The 21,659-nt window shown below is 34.9% G+C and overlaps 1 protein-coding gene across 6 annotated transcripts in view; it reads left to right on the top strand.

Moving 5' to 3' along the window:
• The window catches only part of VPS13B (vacuolar protein sorting 13 homolog B), a 425,154-nt gene that overhangs the window by 87,714 nt on the left and 315,781 nt on the right, over positions 1–21,659 (top strand). For all 6 annotated transcript variants that reach the window (XM_056483011.1, XM_056483012.1, XM_056483014.1 and 3 more), the window contains exon 17: positions 6,064–6,248. In XM_056483011.1, the coding sequence (XP_056338986.1) occupies positions 6,064–6,248 (185 nt within the window). The remainder of the gene's footprint in view (positions 1–6,063; positions 6,249–21,659) is intronic.

The following is a 21,659-nucleotide window of genomic DNA, read 5'->3' as shown; positions in this document are numbered from 1 at the left end:
AAGAAAGTTTAATTGTTTGGGTTTTTTTTTTAATAGTAGCTAACTTGATCCTCTAGCATGAATAATTGTATGTTGCTCTCTGAAGACTGAAAATTGTGTTAGTGTATGTGGACATGTGCTATGTTTGGGTTTTTTTGTGAATAGCGGTGACTTCATTTTGGCATTTCAAACAATAATACTTCCATTGCCCTTCCTACATCAGAGGTTTGATATTTGTCTTTAAGGGGCTAGACATTGTTTCCTTTACAGTAATAATAGTTACTTAAATGTTAAGAAAAAGGATCAAAATTTTCATTTTTAAAAAAAATAGGATATGAAACATCAGATTAAGTAGAAATACAGATTTGTTGTAGGTATGTAAATTAAGCCTTTGCTCATGTCTTATAAAACCCAGTGTACACTTTCTGGTTGCCTAAGAGGAAAGGTGTGCAAATACTGACTGAAATTATTTGGGCATTCAAATTACATTCAGGTTCTTCTAAGGCATAATTGCTAGGTTCTGGTAGCAGGTTCCTGGTTTTGTTATTTTGGAAAAAATGAACTAATCGTATTTTACTGTACAGGATATGAGTAATAACAAAAATCAAATTTTTTCAAACATTTTGCAGGTTCCAGCTTTGCAGTTGGGGACTCTGTATAAACCTCTGGACCCAGCTGTTCACCACTATATTCTTTCAATCACTCTGAGGTGTTGATTTTACAAGAATGAGTTGCTGTTCCTAAAGTCTACAAACTGAAAATATTTCATAACGGGCCTGTGAACTTACATGGATTGGTTATATTGGTGCCTATGCATTCTGTGTAATAAGGACAATTCATGTTTTTCAAAAATAGCAAAGAAAACTATTTTCTTTAATGGTATGCCAGATTTATTCAAATATTTCAGCAAGTCTGTATTACAGTTTATCAGCAAACTGGGTATAACCAAAGTATATTTAAAAATCATTTAATTAGGACAGATTCATTTTCACTCCATGCCACTACACAGCAAGACTTGCTTGTTCATATTTCCTTAAATTTATTCTGGAACTTGTCCAAGTTCAGCTTTAATGAGTAGCCTATCCTGCTAGTTAGGATTTATTTTCCCCTAGAGAAGAGTGTTTGAATTGGTAGTTTTTTAACCTGTTCAGTTAAATGAACATATGTTCAGAACTTCATCTTAACTCTTGAGTGTAAAGACTTGGAAATAATTATTCCTACTGTTGTTGCAGTTCTAAAATGCAGTTTAAGTAGTGTTTTTAGGCCCAAACTATGTGCCACAACTGTTTTAATAAGGGGAAGAGTTTTGATATGAAGTTGCTTAATGCAAATTTAATGATACAGTATAGAACCACAGATCTGATTTGGTTTACTGAAAATAATTATTTATACTTGTATTTTCACTTATTACTTGAATATATCTCTTGGGTCATAAAACTTGGTTAAATATAGCTCAATACCTTATTAATGATGTATTTTCCGTATTAACAGGTGCAGGTTGGTGGCAAACTTAGATTTTTAAGATCTTTTAAATGCATTATTTGTGTTTCAAAACTATTATAATAAATCCTGAATTAGAATTGTACTTTCGTCACTCGCTGGGTCTAGTTAAAATTTCCTTTAAGCAACATTTGCTGCACACATGGTACAATGCTTCCCCTGCCTTGATTTTTTTTTTCTTTAGAAAAGGATTTATTTTCAACTTCCCATTCCTCCAAACTTATCTGAAAAGGATCAGAAGACTGTATTCCTATGGGATTGTTAAAGTACAATAAATGTAGAATTTGCATATTGTTAAAAAAAAATTATATGCTGTTACTATTCCTAAGGGACAATTTTATGTGAAACTTTTAAGTTCTGAAGGTAGTATAGGTCAGTACAGTAGCTGTAATATCTATTAGTCAAATAGACTCTTAAAGCAAAATCTTTTGCAGTGCTATATTGTATGCTGTGATTGTCACAGCTCTTCAGATTCCCTTTGAAATACATTCATTTGTTAATAAAAATGTGTTTAGATTGACTTATTGCAGAATCATGTTCATTCTAAAATTTGCTGAAAAATGTTTTCTGCCTTCTTTGTTCCTTCCCAGTTTTACATTAGGAAACTCATCTTTTGAAATATTTAAACACTTGTTCTGAGATACTTAGGTTTAATCCTGCAAATTAGTATTCAGAAGTTAGGGGGAAAATAGAGAAAATCTTGTGTGAAAGGATGACAAAAGGAAAAAATACCAGAAAGTAAAAATATAACAGTGCACTTTCATACTGAGATAAATAATAAAGGATTACATTACATGGCTTAAAAAAAAAAAAAAATTACCAGGAAATAATCTGATGTCACTATGCATTGCATTTTTTTTCCAGGTAATGCCTGCAAAAGCTTTCCTAATAGGCATAGCTAATTTTCCAACTTCAGTTCTGTGTATAAGAAATGGGTTATGCTGTCTGTCTTAAGTTTTAAAATAAATTAATTGTTACATATACCATTTTTTCCCCCAGGAATGGATTTTTCCTAAGTACAGAATTACCTTTTTTTTTACTTCTTTACTCATGCACACCTACTTTCCTTAAATTGGTCGATTACTGAGCTTGGATTTAAGCTGTAGGAAATTTTAGGAAAACAAGTTCAAATTTTAACTTGGTGTGAACATCAAAAAAGGTCTCAGAATTGTTGTCTCCACCTGTGTTTTCATGGTACTCAGAGCTTTTCTTTGAGTGGCTACAGAGCATTTCTTGTGTATCTGAGGAGCTGAAATGGGACACATGTTTTATGTAATTGTATCCACAAGACAGTGATCATGTGTCCTCTTGTGCATTTGTGTGGTAGAAATGGTCAGAATATGTTCCAGGCTCTTTATTCCTTTCGGGTGTCTGAGCCAAAGTGTTTTTCTTTAGTGATGGCTTTTTTTTTGGTCTTGTTTTGCTTTTTTAAACCAGGCAGCATCTGTCTCTATTTGCCTGACTTAATACTGGTATTATTTTCAGTTTTTGTGTCATCTCTCCTTAAAGTAGTTCTAGTTTTCAGATTAGGTAATTTTCTGATATTTAGAAAAATGCTTTTTTTAGATGGATTTTTTACACCTGCTAAATTTGAGTGTGTTTGGATATGTTCTTTTCTATGATTTGTACTTTTTTGTGAGAAGAGAATTTTCTGGAGAGGTTTAATTTCAAGCTGAAACAGGAAGAGCTCCAGGAGTTTTGTGCAGATATTTCTTACCCTTTTGGTGACCTACTGTGCTACAGTTGATGGAAGTGAGCCTGTAATGGGGTGTGGTCATGCACTCCAGAAAGATGTGTACCTGGCTGCCAGCAGTTTAGGCAGGTGGGAGATGCACTGTTCTCCCAAACAGGTCATACGTAACTTCTTCGTTCTGGCTCGCTGTTTGGTGTTTGTGACTCCAATTAAAACAAACAAATGCCAAAAAAAAACCAATCAAACAAAGGCTTCTGATGAGTTTCAGTTTTTCTGGTAACAAAGGCTGTACCTATAGGTAGATTCAGACTTAAAAAAAAGACGGTTAGATTTATTCAAACGAGAGACCGCTCATTTTGCAGGAGTATTGTGGAGCATGGTGTGTGTTCATATGAAAGAAATTTGTGCTACCAGACAGAAGGCCGAGTTCTTCCATATAAACATGAAATGTTTTTCCTTCATCCATGTTTTTTTCTGCAAATGGGATTTGAAGCTGGCAGCATAATTGTGTCATTAGCTTCAAATGGGTTGCAAATCAGAGGCAGTCTTGTTTCTGGTTTCTTCCCCCTTCTCAGCGTTTTTGAGACAGGTAATTGTGATTCCAAGCTTTATGAGGTTGGAAAACCTCATTCTGAAGAATGCTGATTATTATTACAGAAGGTTACAACATCTGTTTTTATTTGTTCTTTGTCCTTCATCTGCATTTGCATCCATTTCTGAAAATCTTTAATGAGTATCTTCTTTCATAAGAAGAATAATAAGTTTTTATTTTAATATTAAAATATTGAGGAGCAGTGGCTATTGTGGATGTGCTTTATCTGTCACTTTGATCTGTGGTACAGACATCCAGCCGCTGAGAAATGTAATGTCCTTTTATAAGTGGTGGGCAGAAGCAGTGACCTGCAGAGACATTAAATTTATAATCCTCGGTCTTGAATGAATGGGTCTCTGTTATGTCTACAAGTGCTGTTGTCTTTCGATTTACCTGATAAGGTTTAAGACCACAGTGTTAGGTGTGGATATTTGTTTTTACTGTAGGTATCTAACACTGAGCTTAATTCCTCTTGAGCCACAGAAAATGGTTTTCACTTAGCATCTGTTTGCTGGTATTGACAAGGAATTAAAGGAAGGAGCTCTTTTTAGGATTTGAGGTGAATGCTTGTATGGCCAAATCTAAATTCAATTTGATGACATTATATTTATCTGTACAACCGTGTAAACACAGTGCTTGAGAGATATCTTCAGGTCTTCAGCATGCTTATTTCCAAACCATGCTTCATAAGTCACATCTGCAGCTTATGGGCCAAAAGTATTAGCATCATAATATTTTATTACTCTGCTGCTTCATCTAGACCCTAGTGATCCTGGGTCTGAGAAGTGATGTAGTATTTTTCTGTTCACATTTGTCTTGGTGAAGGCCCACTCTCACAATCAGATGCAGAATATCTAAGAAGGCTACTCCTTATTTCCAGAATTTTGCCACTTCATGCTGCTAAAGGTTTTAGAATTTGAGCATCACAAATGGCCTGCTTCTGAATTTGTAGAGCCTCCTGCAGAGCCTACTGCCAGTACTACCTCACATGTATTAGATCCTACAGCTGCTAGCATTTTCTTTTGGGCCTAAATAGGAGATGTGGTGTATTATGACTGCTTGGGAGAGTTCCTTGCAAGGTTTTGATTTTGCTGACCTGAAGAGTCATTGAATGTCTGCATGTCTTTACATTTTCAGTCCCTCAGCATTTTGGTAAAGCATGCTTTTTTCCCAGGGCCAGTGGATTTTGTGTGCAGCTTTAGCAGCTTTGCCCCATTTGAGGTCTGATGATCAGTGGAACATTGACCTACTATTTATTTTTAAAGGGGTTTAAACATGTCCCTAAAATTTTCTAATAGAGGAGATTCTCCAGAATGAGAATGAGCTAATACATGCATCAGTAATTATATTTCATAGAGTCACAGAATGGCTGACATTTGGTGCAGCCTTAAAGATCATCTAGTTCCAGCCCTCCTGCCATATAGGAAATTAGAGAAAATAATGCTAAATAGCAGAAAAAGTACACTTCAGTGATTAGAGCAAGAATGATAATGCTAAAAACATGATACAGGAAAAGGCTCCAAACTGAGAGGGCTAATGAAGCCCTTTATAGTTTTTGTTGAATGTAGCAAACCAGTCTGTTGCTTTATTTCAGGTAATAGTGTGTAAATTAGGAAGAAAAAGTAAGTTACTGACTTTGCTATAGTTTTTGTAAAGCATTCTTGCTGATGGTGGTGGATTATATTGTCATAGAGGAATTTATTTCCCAAACAAATGTCTTTTACTTTACCCTATCAAATGCCTGTCTCCTCCTGTTGCTCCTCCCCGATTAAAAGGTAAGGCATTGAAATATAGTAGAAGCATTTAATGAGCTCTGTCAGCAAAATATAGAATGTGGGCTTGTTTGTATTTTGATATATGAATATTGTCTGTGTGTTTTTGGGGTCACTTAACTCTATGCCATTTAGTGATGCACTGTAAGCTTTGTAAATAAAGAAATTTGAACATTAAATTTCTGAACAGATGTGTTCTGTGTTCTTATTATCTGCACTTCTTTGAGTAGTCCTTATTTTGGTGGGAGCACATGGAATTTTTTATTAAAAATTTTAAAACCAAGAGATAGTTAGATAAAATATATGATTTTTTACTGTCACATTCTGGAGGGAGATCTAAAGTTAAATAATGCAAGAAGTTTCATTTCAAGTAGAATCAGCTCTTAGAAGAAGAAATCTAGTAGGCACATAGTTCCAGCCTTACAAGCTAACTGCTTATAGTCTAATATTCTGTGACTAAGTTTTAAAATTGTCATTTTTATGTGCTTAAGTAATGATTTTTCCTCTTTTTCTTTTATTTTAAACAGGACCAAGCGAGCTCATGTCCCACTAACAGAATGCATTTTTGAGCTCCCTAATTTGACAGTTCAAGCAACTAGAGCTCAAACCCTTCTGCTTCAAACTATTTATCAGAGCTGGTGTCATCCTGTTGGAAATGTCAGTTCTGTGGTGGTAAATGAAGCTTTACTGAATGAGGTTTTCCAAACTTCAGGTAAAGATATGATACTTTTGGTTAAATATTTATTGTTGTACAGAACACTGCTAGATAGTGTCCATATAACTATACACTTTAAATCCAGGTTTTTTCTTATAGTAGCTAACAGACAGAATGTTTTGGTTTTTTTTGTGTGTGTGTATGGGTATTTATAGCTCATATTTGAAATCCAGGATGTAAGCTAAGCCACCCAGCTTCACTCCTTGGCACCAATTTCTGGATGCATTTAATTTTCCCATACAGGATAATTTTTCCATGCTTCCCTCAGCTGAAACATCCACTTTTGCTACCTTATATGGAACAATGTTATTACTTCAGGATCATTCAGAGGTGAAACTAGATTATTAAGGGCTTTATTAATCAATGGCATACATTGAATTCTTTGAAGGGCTGCAGATGTTTCTCATTATTTTGTAAATAAATGTTACTTAACTATTGTGAAATTGCTGAAGATATGCAAGTGTTGGTGATGATAACATACATAATGAAACTTGTTATCTGTCATGCTTTTGTGAAACACCCATAGATTTTGGGAATAAATTAGGGATTTTTAGCAGTTTAGAGTGGAAACTAGAGTTTTCAAGTGCATAAAGGTCATCCAGAAAATATATTTTTTTATTTTTAAGATTTCTATGCAGGCTAGAATAATTTAGAGCTGTCATTTTTTACTTGTGAATAAACCCGTAACAAGAATAACAGATATTTTGGAATATCCAGCATTGCCAGTCTTGGGGAATGTGTTATGAGAATGATTTAGGTGCAAAAAAATCATGATTTGAAGCAGTGGTGGATTAGACCACTGGAAGGCTTTCCACCCTGCTTTTCTTGATCCTTTCCATTCTTCTTTCTCACTCCTCCTGTTTATTGAAGTTAAATCTGTGTTGATCTAATGTTGCAAAAGAACTGTTGTATTTTTTTGCGACCTTGGGATATCTGTTTAAAGTGCTTAGATTTTCTTTCTTTCATGAAAGTCACTTTTGTGTGGGTCATCTAAGAATGGGATTGTGACATTTTATTTTCAAGTCCTGGTACTTGTGCAGGTAGCAGGTTTACAATCCACACCATGGAGAAATCTGAAAATACAGTTGTTTGATCAGGTGATCTTAGGGGTTGCAGAGTTTCAAGCTAACCTGGTCCATTATTTAACATGTTTCAGTCAATCAATTGGATGAATTGTGAAACAACTCTGCTAACAGTATCTTTGCAGAATAAAAATCACATTTTAAGTTCTTCAAATAAAGTAAATGAACAATATAATGCACTTATTTTGATTTCTCTTGTTCATGGCTTAACGCTTCACCTGGTAAATTTTACACTTCTGTAATTTGCTTGGTGCTAACTAGGCTGAAGGCAGCTTTGCGTTCAAGGCTATGAAATGATTGCTGTCAATGCTTTTTGTCTGAATTTTTGGCTTGGTTGATTCTGTAAGCCTGCTACCTTTTGTTTGAATACTGTTGTGTAAAATTTTATACTGTGCCTTGTTGAAAGTCATCCCTGTAATTAGGGTCAGCTTCCACACACTTTAACAGTAACATGTATGTGTGTAAGCCTCTAAAAAATAATTGACTGTATTTGCACAGGGAAGTTGAAATGTTAGTTTTTCTTTTGTCATTTTTCTTTTGTCATTTTTCTTTTTTTTATTTTTTAAATGAACCATGAGGATAATGCAGTCAATAAGGAACTTGTCAGTAAACAAAGTACATCTGTTAAACACTTCTACTTATATTCAACTTAGTTTCTCCAACATAAAAAAAAAGTTGATGGATGTTTCTTGGGAGTCCTTATTTTGTGTTCCTGCCTGGCACTGCGTGGCCTGGTGCTTTTAGGCTTGTATAGAGTGGCCTTACATGGTTAATGTGTTGGGCCTGGCACTAGCCTGGCAAGGTATTTGGGCTCCCCCTCCTGCCACTGTGCTCGGGTGAACAGATGAGCTTTTCTTGGGTAACCTAAACTCTCAAGGAAAAAATTGCCTTTTTCCCATGGTATTGTGTTTTCCATCTGAACACAACTTGTTTTTGGCAATGCACAGAAGTAATATTTTAAAAAGATAGCTTTCCATCCCCATGGTTTGGTGGATTAATTTTTTTTAATTGATTTACTACAAATAATGAAAGTATAAACACTTGTTTTTTAATTGCTATTTACTGTCCTTCCTTTTATTTTTCTGAGTATGTTTGTATTAAATTATGGTGTTCTTGCAGGAAAAAGCAACAATGTACTTGAAGATTCCCTTTCCTTCACTTTATCCTATTTTTCAGAGTATTTCTTTTTCTTGAAATTAATTACTTATATTCTACTGTTTCAAAGAATCATAAACTGTCTTTCATGAATACAGTGGCCTAAATTTTCTTCTATGTTTACATTTTCAAACTTCTAAAAGCATATTTCTAACTAATTAGAAATATAGGAGGACAAACAGCTATGTCTCTATCCAGATTTTTTCCCTGTTAAAAGTAAATTAAAAAAGCCCTCCCTGTACATGACATTATTCTGAAAAGAAAGAAAAGGCTTAGGTATTTTGTCTTCTATTTGTAGTGGTCTGCTGTTATCCTGAGGTTTCCAGTGAATTTGACTGCTCTAGGCAGATCACAGGATTTTATACTCAATGTAACATCATGCTTGTTTTGTAATTTGTGAATGAAATGTGTCCTCCTATGGGAATGGTCTAGTTATTAGCTACCTGCCCATATCTGTTCTACCAATTTTGAAATATACTGTGACTTGAAATTTTTCTTCTCTAGGTAGCTCCTCATACATAGCTAGTTTCAAAATGTGTTTGCCCTTTGTTTACATACCCTACAACTTTCTCAACTGCTTATGTCTGTATTGCCACTTTTTGTGTGTGATTTAAGAGTATTATTGGACTGAAACAGTTGTTGCTGAGCTCTTTATGTCTTTGTTGGGGCTTTGTGCCAGGTGCTGTTGAGAATGTTGGGCACTACACTCTCAATATATAGTTGAATATAGACTTGAACTCAAAAGTGATATCACAAATCTTTGTAACCTCTCAGCCAAGATCTTTTTCAGCAGTTACTGTGCTAAAAACATAGTTATATGCTTTTTCCAACACAGGCATCTCTTCCAGTTTTAGAACTTTATCACTGAAACTTATAATATGGGCTTACAATATGGGTTAAGATGTTCTATAGGAGAGGAGCAGATAAATTAGGGGAAAATAGAAATAAAAAAATGAAAAGGAAGAAAAGCAGGAGAAAGAGGATCACCTAATAAAATGGGAAGAGAGCGGCAGAAGAATATATAACAAGAAGCAGGTAGAAAGAATTAAACTAGAAAAGCAGTAGAAGTTAAGACAACTAAAAATTAATAGGAAGACAAGTACAGATAGATCAGTTGCAGGAAGGTAGAAAGCCTCAGAGAGGATCAGATGGCTATTGGCCCTTTCACCTGCTGTGGAGAGGCTCACAAGGTACAAAGGCCCCTTTGGGAACCTGTTTGCTGGGTAACAGCTGAAAGACCTTCTATGGATCTAGTTTAAAAAGGGAGCTCTGCACTGTGTTTCCACAAACATATGAACAGAGTTTATTGCTTGTATCTGGGGTTCTCTCCTAAATTTTTACCTGGAGCAGAAATGTTATCCTGCTCCAAAACTTCTTTCAAAGGTTTTTGAGACTGAAGTTGGTCTAAGGATTCAAAACAACCTCTCTATCCTTTACAAATTCTTTTTGGTAATAGATTAATGGAATGCTAGAAAGGGAAGATTGCTTGAAGATTAACACTCTTCTGTCTCCCATCTTCTTTGCTCCCCATGTTCTTCAGAATCCTCTTCCTTCTAGAGAAAGACATTTTACTCAAATATTCCCTAGTTTGATATTAGATTGCTGTCTTCATTAGATCATCTGAGAGGTTTTTTTTTTAAATTAACTTGCCCAAAGGCAAGATGTCTGAAAAAAAAAAAAAAAAAAAAAAGAATTAAAATCTAAAGCAAGTTGTATGTGTTTGATTTCTGACAGAATTTAAAAATGAAGCACCTGTACTACCTAAAATTTCTATTTGTCCTGCATATTAGTAAGGTTTCTTATCTTGAAACTTCCAGTAAAAGAGGAGTGCAGTGCTGTGACTGACTGAGCTCAGAACTTGTGGTGGACACATGAAATGAATATGTCAAGAAAGATGTATGATTTTTACTCTAGAAATTTTTTATAAAAATGTTTAAATATTATGTCTGTCTTAGCTTGAGGTGATTTTATTCTGCTAAGAGCAGGTTTTTAATTATAAATTATATGGAATTTAATGAAACTTCTGAAAGCACTTAACTCCATTGCAATTACGCCTTTTGTAATCTATATATTTAAATGTGTAGTTGGGAAACGATATTTTTAGGGTTCTTAGATGTCAAGATAGATTTTTAAAAAAGAGATAAAACTTATTAAACTCTTAAAAAAGAGTTAAACTTATTAATTGAATGAGTAGGCATCATCATTTAAGTCGAAGATTGATTCAGACTGCTTGAAATAGTTGTGCAAGAAAAAAAGAATAGAAAACTTAAAATAGATGGGAATACAAGTGACAAAATGCAGCATAGCAAACAGAAAGTAAAACAGCTGCAAACAGCTTTTTGCTCTTTTTCATGGGTCAAGAAAAAGCATTACTAACTTTTTAATGCGTTACATCTAAAATAAAAAAAGCAGCACAAAAGCAGTCTTCAATCCACATGTAACTCTTTGGAAATTTATGTTTTGGTTTAATTTTATAATCCTTTTGGTATACAAGCGCAACAGCATGTTACATGTCAGTTAAATAATGTGAGTTCTTATGCTTGTGAAACATCCCCATTCTGCATTTCAGTCACGATAAATGTGCAAACAAATAGGAATTTGAAATGCCTTCTACACATTCCATGTATAGATGTTAAAATTATTACAATTATTATTATGCAATTAAAAAATAAAAATAAGTATACAAAATACCAAAATATTAAGAAAACGGTATTAGTTAAGATCTTTCAAAGGTTGAGCATGATTAATCCTATAGAGTAATTTATTGTGTATTTTTTCCATTATTTGTTGGTAAGTACCTGAAACACTGTTTCTAACTGTTTCAGCCTGCCAAGAAAATACATACACAGTCACACATGGCTTTAGTTTACTCTGGAAAACTGGAACTTGCTACCACTTTTTCCTTGTCCTGTTCAGGTAGTTCATTATTTTGTTGACAGTTCAGTTCCATTAATCTGGTATTTTTGGGAAAATTGCTTGCAGACCTTACATTTCTCTACAGAAGGTGATCAAATAGGCATTGAATCCCTCATGTAAATGATGTCTTAAAGTTAAAATAAAATCTATTTTCCAGAATGTAACTGTAAAACTATTTTATGCAAGATTTCATGTGGGATACCTTAATGGTTGAATAATAAATTTTACCTCATAAAAATGAAATTCAATAATACAGTAGCTTTCTCAGCGCAGTAGCATCTGGTTGAATCTCATGAGAGCCAATATTTTCCAACTCATTAGGATCATGTCGTTCTGTATGTCGTCAACATTGACTTAGCCAAGCTACCTTTACTTACATAACCGCCAAACTATTAAATAGGTCTCTTGTGGAGTGAAGTCAAATATTCCTCTTATTTTGCTTTTGCCTTGGAAGAAGAGAAGAAAATGTGCATACTGTAACATTTAAACATCTGGTCTAAACCACATCAGGGTAACAGTGAGGAAAGTAACAGAATTCAGTATTCTTCCCAGGTGTACATATAAAAAAGGGTTGTGGAGCTGCTGCATAGTTCTTTTAACCACTTAGGAAAAAGACTAAAATAAGTGACTTGCCATTCTAATACCCCTGTTTTTAAAACTACTTTTTGCCTCTTGCCTCCTCCCTTTGCACCAAACTCCAAAACACAAAAGCCAGCAAAAGCCCAGCATTTCAAAGTTTTGATGCAGGTTGTTCAGCTCTATCTTCCTTGCAACATTCTGACATTTAATCTCTGTTCCATATAACATGGACAATTTTGCATTCATTTGGAGTGGTTTGAATTGAAATTTCTGTCTAAAATTGAAGTGTAAGGGTGTATTCTCTTAATTGCTTGGGAGTGGCAGGACATAGCTATATGAAACTTGCACAGTATAAAGAGGTAACTGTCTTGTGTGGGTCATTACCCGTATGTCTCCTCATCCTTCATGTAGGCCCAGAATGCAGTGTGTATATACTATTATTTTTATATGTTGTAAATTTCTCTGGTAGATTATTAACCCTAATTTCAGATGGAAAACCAGCATGGATAAGCAACCTAAGAATGATTTATTCTTTAGTTTAATTTTTTAAGCTTTATATAGTCATGTATGAGGTTTTATTTCCTCTTGTAGTAAACATTTTTAGTGATAATCTTAAGTAATGAACCAACTTGCACTGAAAGAAGATAGGTGGGATATTTTATAATTTCAATACGTAATCAGTCAGATAGAAGAAATGCTCTGCCAGAATCAATGGATCTGTTGTGTCCTGAAATGAGGAACTGTCATGGAAAGGATGCATTGAAAACATGCATACATGGAAAGTATGCATAACTATGATTGCCTTTTAATTTTCTTTCTGTTCTAATTAATATATACCAATAAGCTTTGAAATTGAAACGCACAGTGTTCTGATGAAAGAATAGTGATAGGCATACTTAAAGCATTCATACAAGCTTAGCTTTGATATGTAATGTGCTCAAGAACCTAATGTACTACAAAATCCACAAGAGACTTTTAAAATGTCTTTTGTGTTGAAAGTGAATGTATACATACTGTCAACAGAACAGTGAAGGAGAAAAAGAAAATATAAAAAAAATCAGTAGGTTGTGAAAGGAATACATGCATGCATGAAATCCATAGCTTGCATAAATGTATACAAGTTTTTTTAAGCTGAATTATTTCAGAATTGCAGGAGAGCTCAGTTCAGTGTCTATGTTGAAAATAGCAGCACACTCCTGAGTATGTTGGTGGGCTACCAAAAAACCAAGACACCTAAATTTAAAGCTATAAATAGTGCCCTTAATCCAGAGTCTGTAGTTTAGTTGCACAAATATCAATGGAAGCTGTGACTGAGAGCACCTGTTTTGTTTGTTCAGCTGCTATTTGATGTTATTGCTTGTTCTTGTACACAGATAGCAGAGAGGCAGGCTGTCTTTTTGCCTTGTTCTAACAGCCAGGTACTCCATCAGGTGAAAAACTCTACTGGGAGGTTGAGATTGTGGCTTCTAAGAACAAGAGAGCATGTTGAGCCTAAACTTCTGAAATTCAGTGTTGCGGCAAGAAGGCTAGGAAGAACATAAGTCTTGAATCTGCTGCATAATGATGCTGGGAATTTTCTGAGAAGTGTTCATTCAGTGCACACACAAAAGAAAAATACAGAGATAACAGAAGGAAAGGTTATGGGGCTTTTTTTGAAGGCTAAGAGACCTTGTCAAATTTGGAGTGAACCTGGAAACCATCAGTGGTTGCTGATATAAGAATTAATCGTGAATGAGGCAGCCATAGTGTTTTCTTGACATCTGTGTTTTTTTAAGGAAAAGGTTCGTGCAGAGGTGTTGCAGTAGAAGTATTGATGCCAGTCACTGCCATTTCCTGAGCACTGGTCTTCAGAAGAGCAGAAGAAACATATTTCTTTGTATCTAGCAAAAAATAGTAGGGTTATCAGAAAGTCCAAGTTGGAAGGATCTACAGGAAATCTCTGCAGTTCAATCTTCTGCTAAAATCAGAGTAATTTATGGGATCAGACCAAGTTCTTCAGGGCTATACCCAGTCAGTCTTGAAAATCTCCAAGGGTAAGAAAACCCTATCTGTCTGTGCAGTCTGTGCTACTGCTTGACTGTTCTCATGGTGAGAAAGCTTGTCCACCATTCCAGGCAGAGCCTTTCATATTTCAGTGTATGACGATTCTCTTTCATCCTACTACTGTTCACCTCTGCTTAGAGCCTTCAACACGACTGTCTCATACATACAGCAAGGCTGCTAATATGTCAAATGTGTTACTGCTGCTTTTGACCTTATTAAACATTAAAACAAAGCTACAACTAAAAGCTACAGAGAAATCCTGACTAGTCTTAGCACTCTACGATGGTGACTCAAATCCTTTTCCTGTTCTAATTCTCACGCCAACTAGATTTAACCTGAGTGTCGATGCATCAGTACATAAAAAATAAATCATGCTATTTTCTGATTAGTAAATATACTGATGTATTACATGAGTTAATTCTGGCTTAGAATATCACTATTCTGATTTAACATTTGTGGGAATTCCCAAAGTCAATGTCTCTCTTTTTGCCCTTTTGATTAAATAATCCTATTTTGTGGGATACTAGTTTATGTAGTGAAATACTCTGAGAAGAAATGAAAATGTGTACAGGTGCTACAGCACAAAGAAATGATTGCAGTTTATGGTCATTATGGTATAATATTTTCTGTTCATAGTTTAATTGGACATTGTTTATTATGTTTACTTATCTCTATTTATTGAAACAACTTGAATCACTTTAAAAGAATATGGAATGCCTTATAACACATATCTTCCTCCTTTTTATTCAGAATGAGACATTTCAGTTTGGAAAGGACAGATTAATTAAAAGTTTTTGATCCTGAAGAGGAAAGAAATATAAAGGAATTTTTTAACGGGGTAGATTATTAAGGAATGTGAATAAAATGAGAAAATACTAAAGATAAAATTGAAATATTCCTGTGAGGAACTTGTAGTAAAAATGTGTTTATTGTAGTAGTAATTTTTAGGGAAAAAAAACCCAAGGCATAATTAAAAATGGATAGGTTTAAGAATAAGCAAGTAGAAGAAGCATCTCTTCTGTTTGCAAATATGTGATATTGACCGCTGACCTTGAGTAGTACGTTTATATATGTATAGTCTTGATCAAATAAAAGTTGTACTGGTCATGGGACAGATCCCAAGTATTGGACTACTGCTTAAAACTTATTGCATGGATATTCAAGAAAAATACATTATTGTCCAGGAATATATCATGTTGGAGAGTTGTTAAGCTGTTAAAAATGAAGGTTTTATGAGGAACAATTATTGTATTTCTTGCAGTCAAGAATAATGTTTTTCCTATGTGTCTAGTCCACCTCGTAGTCATAGAATATAATTAATACAAGGTATATGTAATATGATAATGGTAAGGACAGAAAGTGTATTTTTACTGGAAAATACTGAGTTTCAATTATAGCAGCTCTTTTGCTTATTCATTTTTCACTTAATCTTGTGTGTCTAAAGCGAGTAGTTCTTTTGGAGGAATATTCTACCAAAAGTAGAAATTCACAGTAACTTAGAAAGGTAGTAATGATAAGGGAGGCAGTCAGTTTCTCAAACATTAGGTTCTCAGAAAACTATAGTGAGCAAGAAAACGCTTAAATTAACATTTTGCAGTCTTGATTTTGCTATTGGAAGGTAATTATTAAGGAGCTAATATAGGAAGGGATGTGTTCTGTTACAGTGTTATTTAATGGTATCCAGTGAATGTCCCTTCTGTTTGTGTGAAGTGTAATAGGAAAATTACAAATGGCACAAGCAGATGTAGCTGCTTTGGTTTTGCTTTGAAGTGTTGTACTGCTGTAGGCAAATATTCCTTTCTGTGTGGTATTATAAAGGTATGTACCACTCTATGTGAAACACTAATCAAAATCTTGGATTCTAAGGAGATGTCAGAGGTCTCTGTATAACCACAGCTCCTGGATTCTGGGATCTTTGTTTTATGTGAAAAAAGAGCTCTTATACCTGCTTAGCATTCTCCAAAACATCCTTTGTAACAGGGCTGCTGGCTATTCAAGGAAAGTAATCAGAACTATTTCCAGAAACACGTTTGTTTTAGTAGATCATCTAGATAAGCAAAGTCCCTAGTCTGACTTTAGTTTCTTTCTTTTATGACTATATCAAGTTCAAACCAAATGTGTTTTGCCTTTTTTTTTCTTTTCTGTTTTGTTTTAAATGTAGCATGCTGAATAAATCCAGATATTACACTCTCTTAGGCTGATTTCTCCCAGTTTGATTCTGTGGCTTTGCTGCTACATCTTGCTCAAGCTCTTTTCCTACTTTTACTGCATTTTTGTCAAACCCTGTGATACTCAACCCTTTTCTTTATTGAAGTTCTTGGTTCTAGTCTTTATCCATTCTCCTTTTGATTTGTGTCTTTTTTTTCTTGAATACACAGCAGGGGACCTAACAGTTAGGTGTGGTTAGGTAGAATTTTCTCTGGCATGGTAGTTTCAAATGTTTATATCATTAAAGATGCTTTCTCTGAACTGGGGTTTATGGTAACAGTTTCCCCTTCCCGCCATCAATTACTGCAGGGCAGGGGAGTGACTAGAAAATACAGAAATTAAGAAATGCAAGTCTTGGGTAGTGTTATAGAAATGTTTTAAATCTTGACTTCTGGAAAGGGTATTCCTATTGCTATTCCAGTAATTATTCAGATTTTCCAATTTGAAGACATGGAGTTTCCTTTTTTCAACTTGCTGTTGGAAGAAGAAAAGCTTAATTGCTCTAAGGGGTGTGAGCTTGTTGAGGTGCTACATTTAGTTCTTCAAATGAATTATCCCCATAGTGGAATTACAGTGTAGACTGTTTCTGTTTTCTGAGCTAAGTGAATACTGGATGATTTAGGGTGAAATGCAAGAATTCCAACATTATAGAAACCAGCTATCTTCATACCTCTGATGAGACTTGGAGTTCCCTTCACATGATTGCTTGGGTTTTACCTGGCTTGTGTGACATACCACTGCTGGATATAGCACTTCTGTCAATTGCTTTATTCTTGCATTAGTTATCATTTTTCATTCTCCTATGTAAACTAAGATTTGAGGTATAGCCAAATACCCGTTATTTTGGTAGTTGGAGTTACTGGAGAAGGTTTTCAAAGTAATAATGATTAAAGAGTCTGTTGTGATTTGTGATCAGATGTGAATCCAGTTTTACCCTGTAGAACAGAGACAAGTGGCAGCTCTGTCATCCAGAAGGGCACTTCCTTTGCATCAAAAATTACAAAAGCAAAACAGTTTCTTCTGTTATGGTCTGTAACAAGCAAAGGAATTGAAAAGAGGGAGGATGATTTATTTTATTTATGTATTTATTTTCTAAATTAGTCATACTGTTGTTCATGCTTCCCAGGATTTAAATGCAGTTTTTTATGAGTGCTTGACAATGAATATTGCTGTTGTAAGTAGTTATGGCTGTGCTTGTTATGCTCTGTCAGTAAATGTCTGACTGGCAGGTTTAGAATTGTAGTGTATACAGTGTAAAACACCTGTTAGATATCTGTTATACTTAATCTTTTTGCAGATTCTTTCAGAGTCGCTCTTGGCTTTTAAAGAACATAGTTTCTGTGTGTATTCAAGAGCTTTTCAAATGCTGTGGAATTGTGTTACAACAGAGATAATGTACAGTTCAGAGGGGTGAGCTGCACTATTCTGGGCACGGTCTTAGGAAATTGTATCTAAAAATATACTGTTTGTGCCAACAAACCAGATCACTTCAGAGACATTAGGAATCCATATATATTTATATCTACTCATTTTGGACTGAGCATAACCTTTAAAGCACAGCTTTGAGGCACTGACATAACAACATTTGCAGTTCTGTTGAAAGCTGGTATGATTGTGCCTTGCTGTAGCTCTCATAGCTCCTGGTTTCATCAGTTAGCTCTGTATTCCATTCACTGGGCTTAGATGAGGTGGTTGTGATCACCAAAGTGCTAAGCACTTGATCTTCTGTCTTTCAAGAGAGCTTTTTATAAAACTTGCTTTGATGTGTACTTCGTGTCCAGGCTACTTTCCCAGCGGGATCGCTTTTATGCCGCTGTCTATTCGTATGTTGCAGAATCCCATATGTTATCAATGAAACACAGCTTGCCAGCAGATTTTGAGCTTATCACCAAGGTAGTACCTCTACCATATTCAGCAATAAGATCCAACCTACTTTTTTAACTCGTAAAGTTTGCCTTCTGAAAATTTGCAGGAAGTCTTGAAAAATTCTCTTCACAGGTACAAAGTATTTCCTAAATGCAAGGAAAAAACTATCTGGAAAAGGGACTATACTGGACCAAACTATTGTCATGACCTCAGTCTTCACATCTCATGCCCTCCCACTTCCTTTGCTGCCTTCATTTGAATGATTTGCTGAGTTTGAATGTAAGCCTTTAGGCAAGTTTTTTTCTAACAATGTCAGTAGAAAGCTGTTCTGATTTAAAAACTAAATGGGAAAATGATCAACAGAAAAGAGCTGGTGATTTTTGCAGTATTGCAGTAAGCGCTAAAAAGTCCACACTCATGGTTATGAGATGAAATAAAGAAATATGGTGCAGAGCATTCACTGAAAACACATTTTTTCAGTATTTGTCTATTAAGCATTCAGTCTATCAGGCATTCAGTCAGATACTGCATTTGCTATGGTAGCACTTGATGAGAAAATTTAACCACAGCAAAAGAAGCTGTAGACTATTTTAACACAATACCTTGAAGCATGTGTGCAAATAAATAAAATGGATGATTTTCTAGAGAACTGAATTTGTGCATTTCCCTCCATCTTACATTCTGAAGCTGGTCTGAGTTATGCAGTTTATCATTTAGGTTTTTCTAATACTGTCCAATCTTTTCTGGAACCTATCAGACTGTAAGCACTCTTCCAGGGTGACCATGAGACTGTTTTATTGTACCAGCTAGCTTTAGTCTTAGGCTTACAAAATGCCATGAGTATCTTCAGGTTAACTAGATGAGTATTGTTAGATTTTCTTCAATTCTTCCTTTGAAATTCTTGTTTACTGTAATGCAATAAAATTTATCTGTTTGTAGAATAAAAATGTCACTATGTATGTGTCACATTCCTTAATCTCCTTTGCAGTTTGAAAGATTACTTTTACTCTGCTGGATGTATATAATTGCACATGTTGAATATAATTGAACATATTCTTATGTTTATTTGCTATGCATTTATAGTACTTTAAAAGTTTCTGTTGCAAAGAATGGGGAAACTTGAAGCTTTGATGTGCCAGTCTGTGTTCGAATGGCTGTGAACCACAGTGTAAATTTTGTAACCAACTCTGACTTTGCTTTAATGCTGTTTTGAAGCTGTTTCCATTAATAATAAGTTGTAGTCAGTTAAGTATTCTCATAATGCAAAGGGAAAAGATACGCCCTTAATTTCTGTAAAATCCACTTCAGTTTTCTTCTGTACCTAATAGTCATGCTCTGTTTCATTGAGGTAGTGCAGAGCTTTCTTGTTTTAGAAATTTGAGAGGTACTTAGTACAGCTGCACTTGAAATTGCAGTTGAGAGCTGAAGGACCCTTATGGTTGCTTCCCTGTTTGGATACTGCGTACAAGATGGAGCTCAGGAGCATGCTGGCCATAGTATCTGGGTGCTTCCTTCTTTTTGTAAGCCATAATATCTGCCACTCACTTTTTCTTTCACCTATGTTAAATACAAATATAACCTCTCAGTCTTTATATTCAGATATTGAATGTAATTTCTTTGTTGCCATTTTTTCTTACCTTTCCCCAAATGTAAGCATATAAACAAAAAGAGCATCAAGATGAGAAACTACTCCATGGTGGTTCTATTTCAGATTAACACTCTATGTTGTCTTGCCCTCTAAGCAGCCTCAAAGATCAATTTGACTCCCAAATGCTGCTAAAGTCATTCTTTTGAAAGGCTACTGATCATCTTAAGGCTTTATGTGGACTTTGGAGAGATGAGACTTTAACAGAAATTGCATGCAAACCTTAAAAAATTTCTTTGTAAGAGGCAAATCTACTTGTATTTCAGTCAACTGCATTTTCTATTCAAAATGTAACTTTTCTGTCTAGCATAATGAGGTACAAGAAGTTCCATTATGCAAACCAAATCCAATTAAAAAGGTGCGTTTTGAGCATGACAATAGTTCATGATTGTAACAACTTTGTGAGACTGCAGGGGTTTTTTGATAGATCCATGCTGGTGTTTAAGTACTGGAGGAAAATCCTGCCACCTGTATTTTAAAAGAAGCAAAGTTGGAGGATCACAAGACTTCCTTCTTTTCCTCTTCATTTTGTGTTACTTGATAGTTCACAAATTTTTGTTTGAAATGTTGGTTCCACCAGTTTTCTAATTGAGGCCAGCTGATTTCTGAACTATCCTCTTGTTCAGGCTGTCTCTTTTGTGCAGTTGACCCTTTCTGGGTGCTAGCTGAAGTATATTTTGCTGAGGTTTTTTTTGGGGGTTTTTTTTGTTTGTTTGTTTTTTTTTTTTTTGTTTTTTTTTTTTTCTTCTTTACTAGCTCTTTAAAATGCAAGATATTAAATCTTGGTAGTCTAAACACCTGGAAATTGATTTGAAATTAAAGAAGAATAGTGCAGTTTTCTGATGATTGTCATGGCATTCATCAGTGTAATTTTTAAAACAAAAAAACCTCCCAAAAACAAAAAATCAAAAATTCTTTCATAGTGATTCACCTATTTCATGGGCTGGGGGAAGCATAACCTTCCCAGGAACTTACTAAGCAGCAGCTATTGAATAATCATCTTTATATATATATATATTGTCAGTAATTCAGAGATATGCTGTGATTTTAGACATTAGCAAGAACAAACCTCTCTTTTTAATTGAAGATTTTCATTGAAGATTTAATTGAAGGTTTTTTAATTGTAAGGCATTTATACATTGCTGTCTACCTCAGATGTTTTGTGTTATTCACAAATTCTCACTGGCAAGGGAATCTTCCTTATAATAAGGGGAAAACCCCTGAATATAGACGTTTCAGCAGCGTTCTGCTTAGTCAAGGTATTCTGTGGAGGAGATGACTTGGGTTTGGATGATTTCATTATTACTAACAAAGCTGCTCATACCGTTTCCCTGCTGCAAAAGTTGATGGTTTATGGACTGCTGTGTAATGTGGATAGAAGCCTTTTGACTGTCCAGCTATCATTGCTGTTGGATTTGAAATGAGATTTTCTGGCACTGAAAGCTTTGATGTCAGGAAGGTTAGGTAACTTCTTTGCTTTCTGTCCTTGATGTGGACCATCAGCTTTTTTAGCCTTGGAATCTGTGTCAGATGAGTTCCTTAAGCCTACTGTGAAGTCTGCATGTTTTATCCTGCCTTTCCCAGTACCACATAGTGTTGTGCAGTGCTACTTTCAAGTTTTTAGTTCCACACCTGTTTCTTTGTTGGAAAAAAAAAGGCTTCCACAATATATAGGTACAATAGAGTTCTCCTTTATATCATTCTCATCTGTGTTAAGAACTTTTTGATATTTCAGTTGTAGGGCTCAGTTTCCCAACAAAAGTCATGTGACATCAGCAGTGAGGTGCAATAAGAGCTCTCTAAGGATTACTTAAAATAGAATGGAAGACTTTGAGTATATAAGGTTGTGTGGCCTTGAATGTGATTTTTATTTGATATATGAGCTGTGACATAGCTATTGCATGACTGAGATGT

Source organism: Oenanthe melanoleuca, chromosome 2 (genome assembly GCF_029582105.1).
Source record: "Oenanthe melanoleuca isolate GR-GAL-2019-014 chromosome 2, OMel1.0, whole genome shotgun sequence".
Lineage (NCBI taxonomy): Eukaryota > Metazoa > Chordata > Aves > Passeriformes > Muscicapidae > Oenanthe > Oenanthe melanoleuca.
The sequence above is the reverse complement of the archived record's forward strand: the minus strand, read 5'-3'. Positions and strand labels throughout refer to the sequence as shown.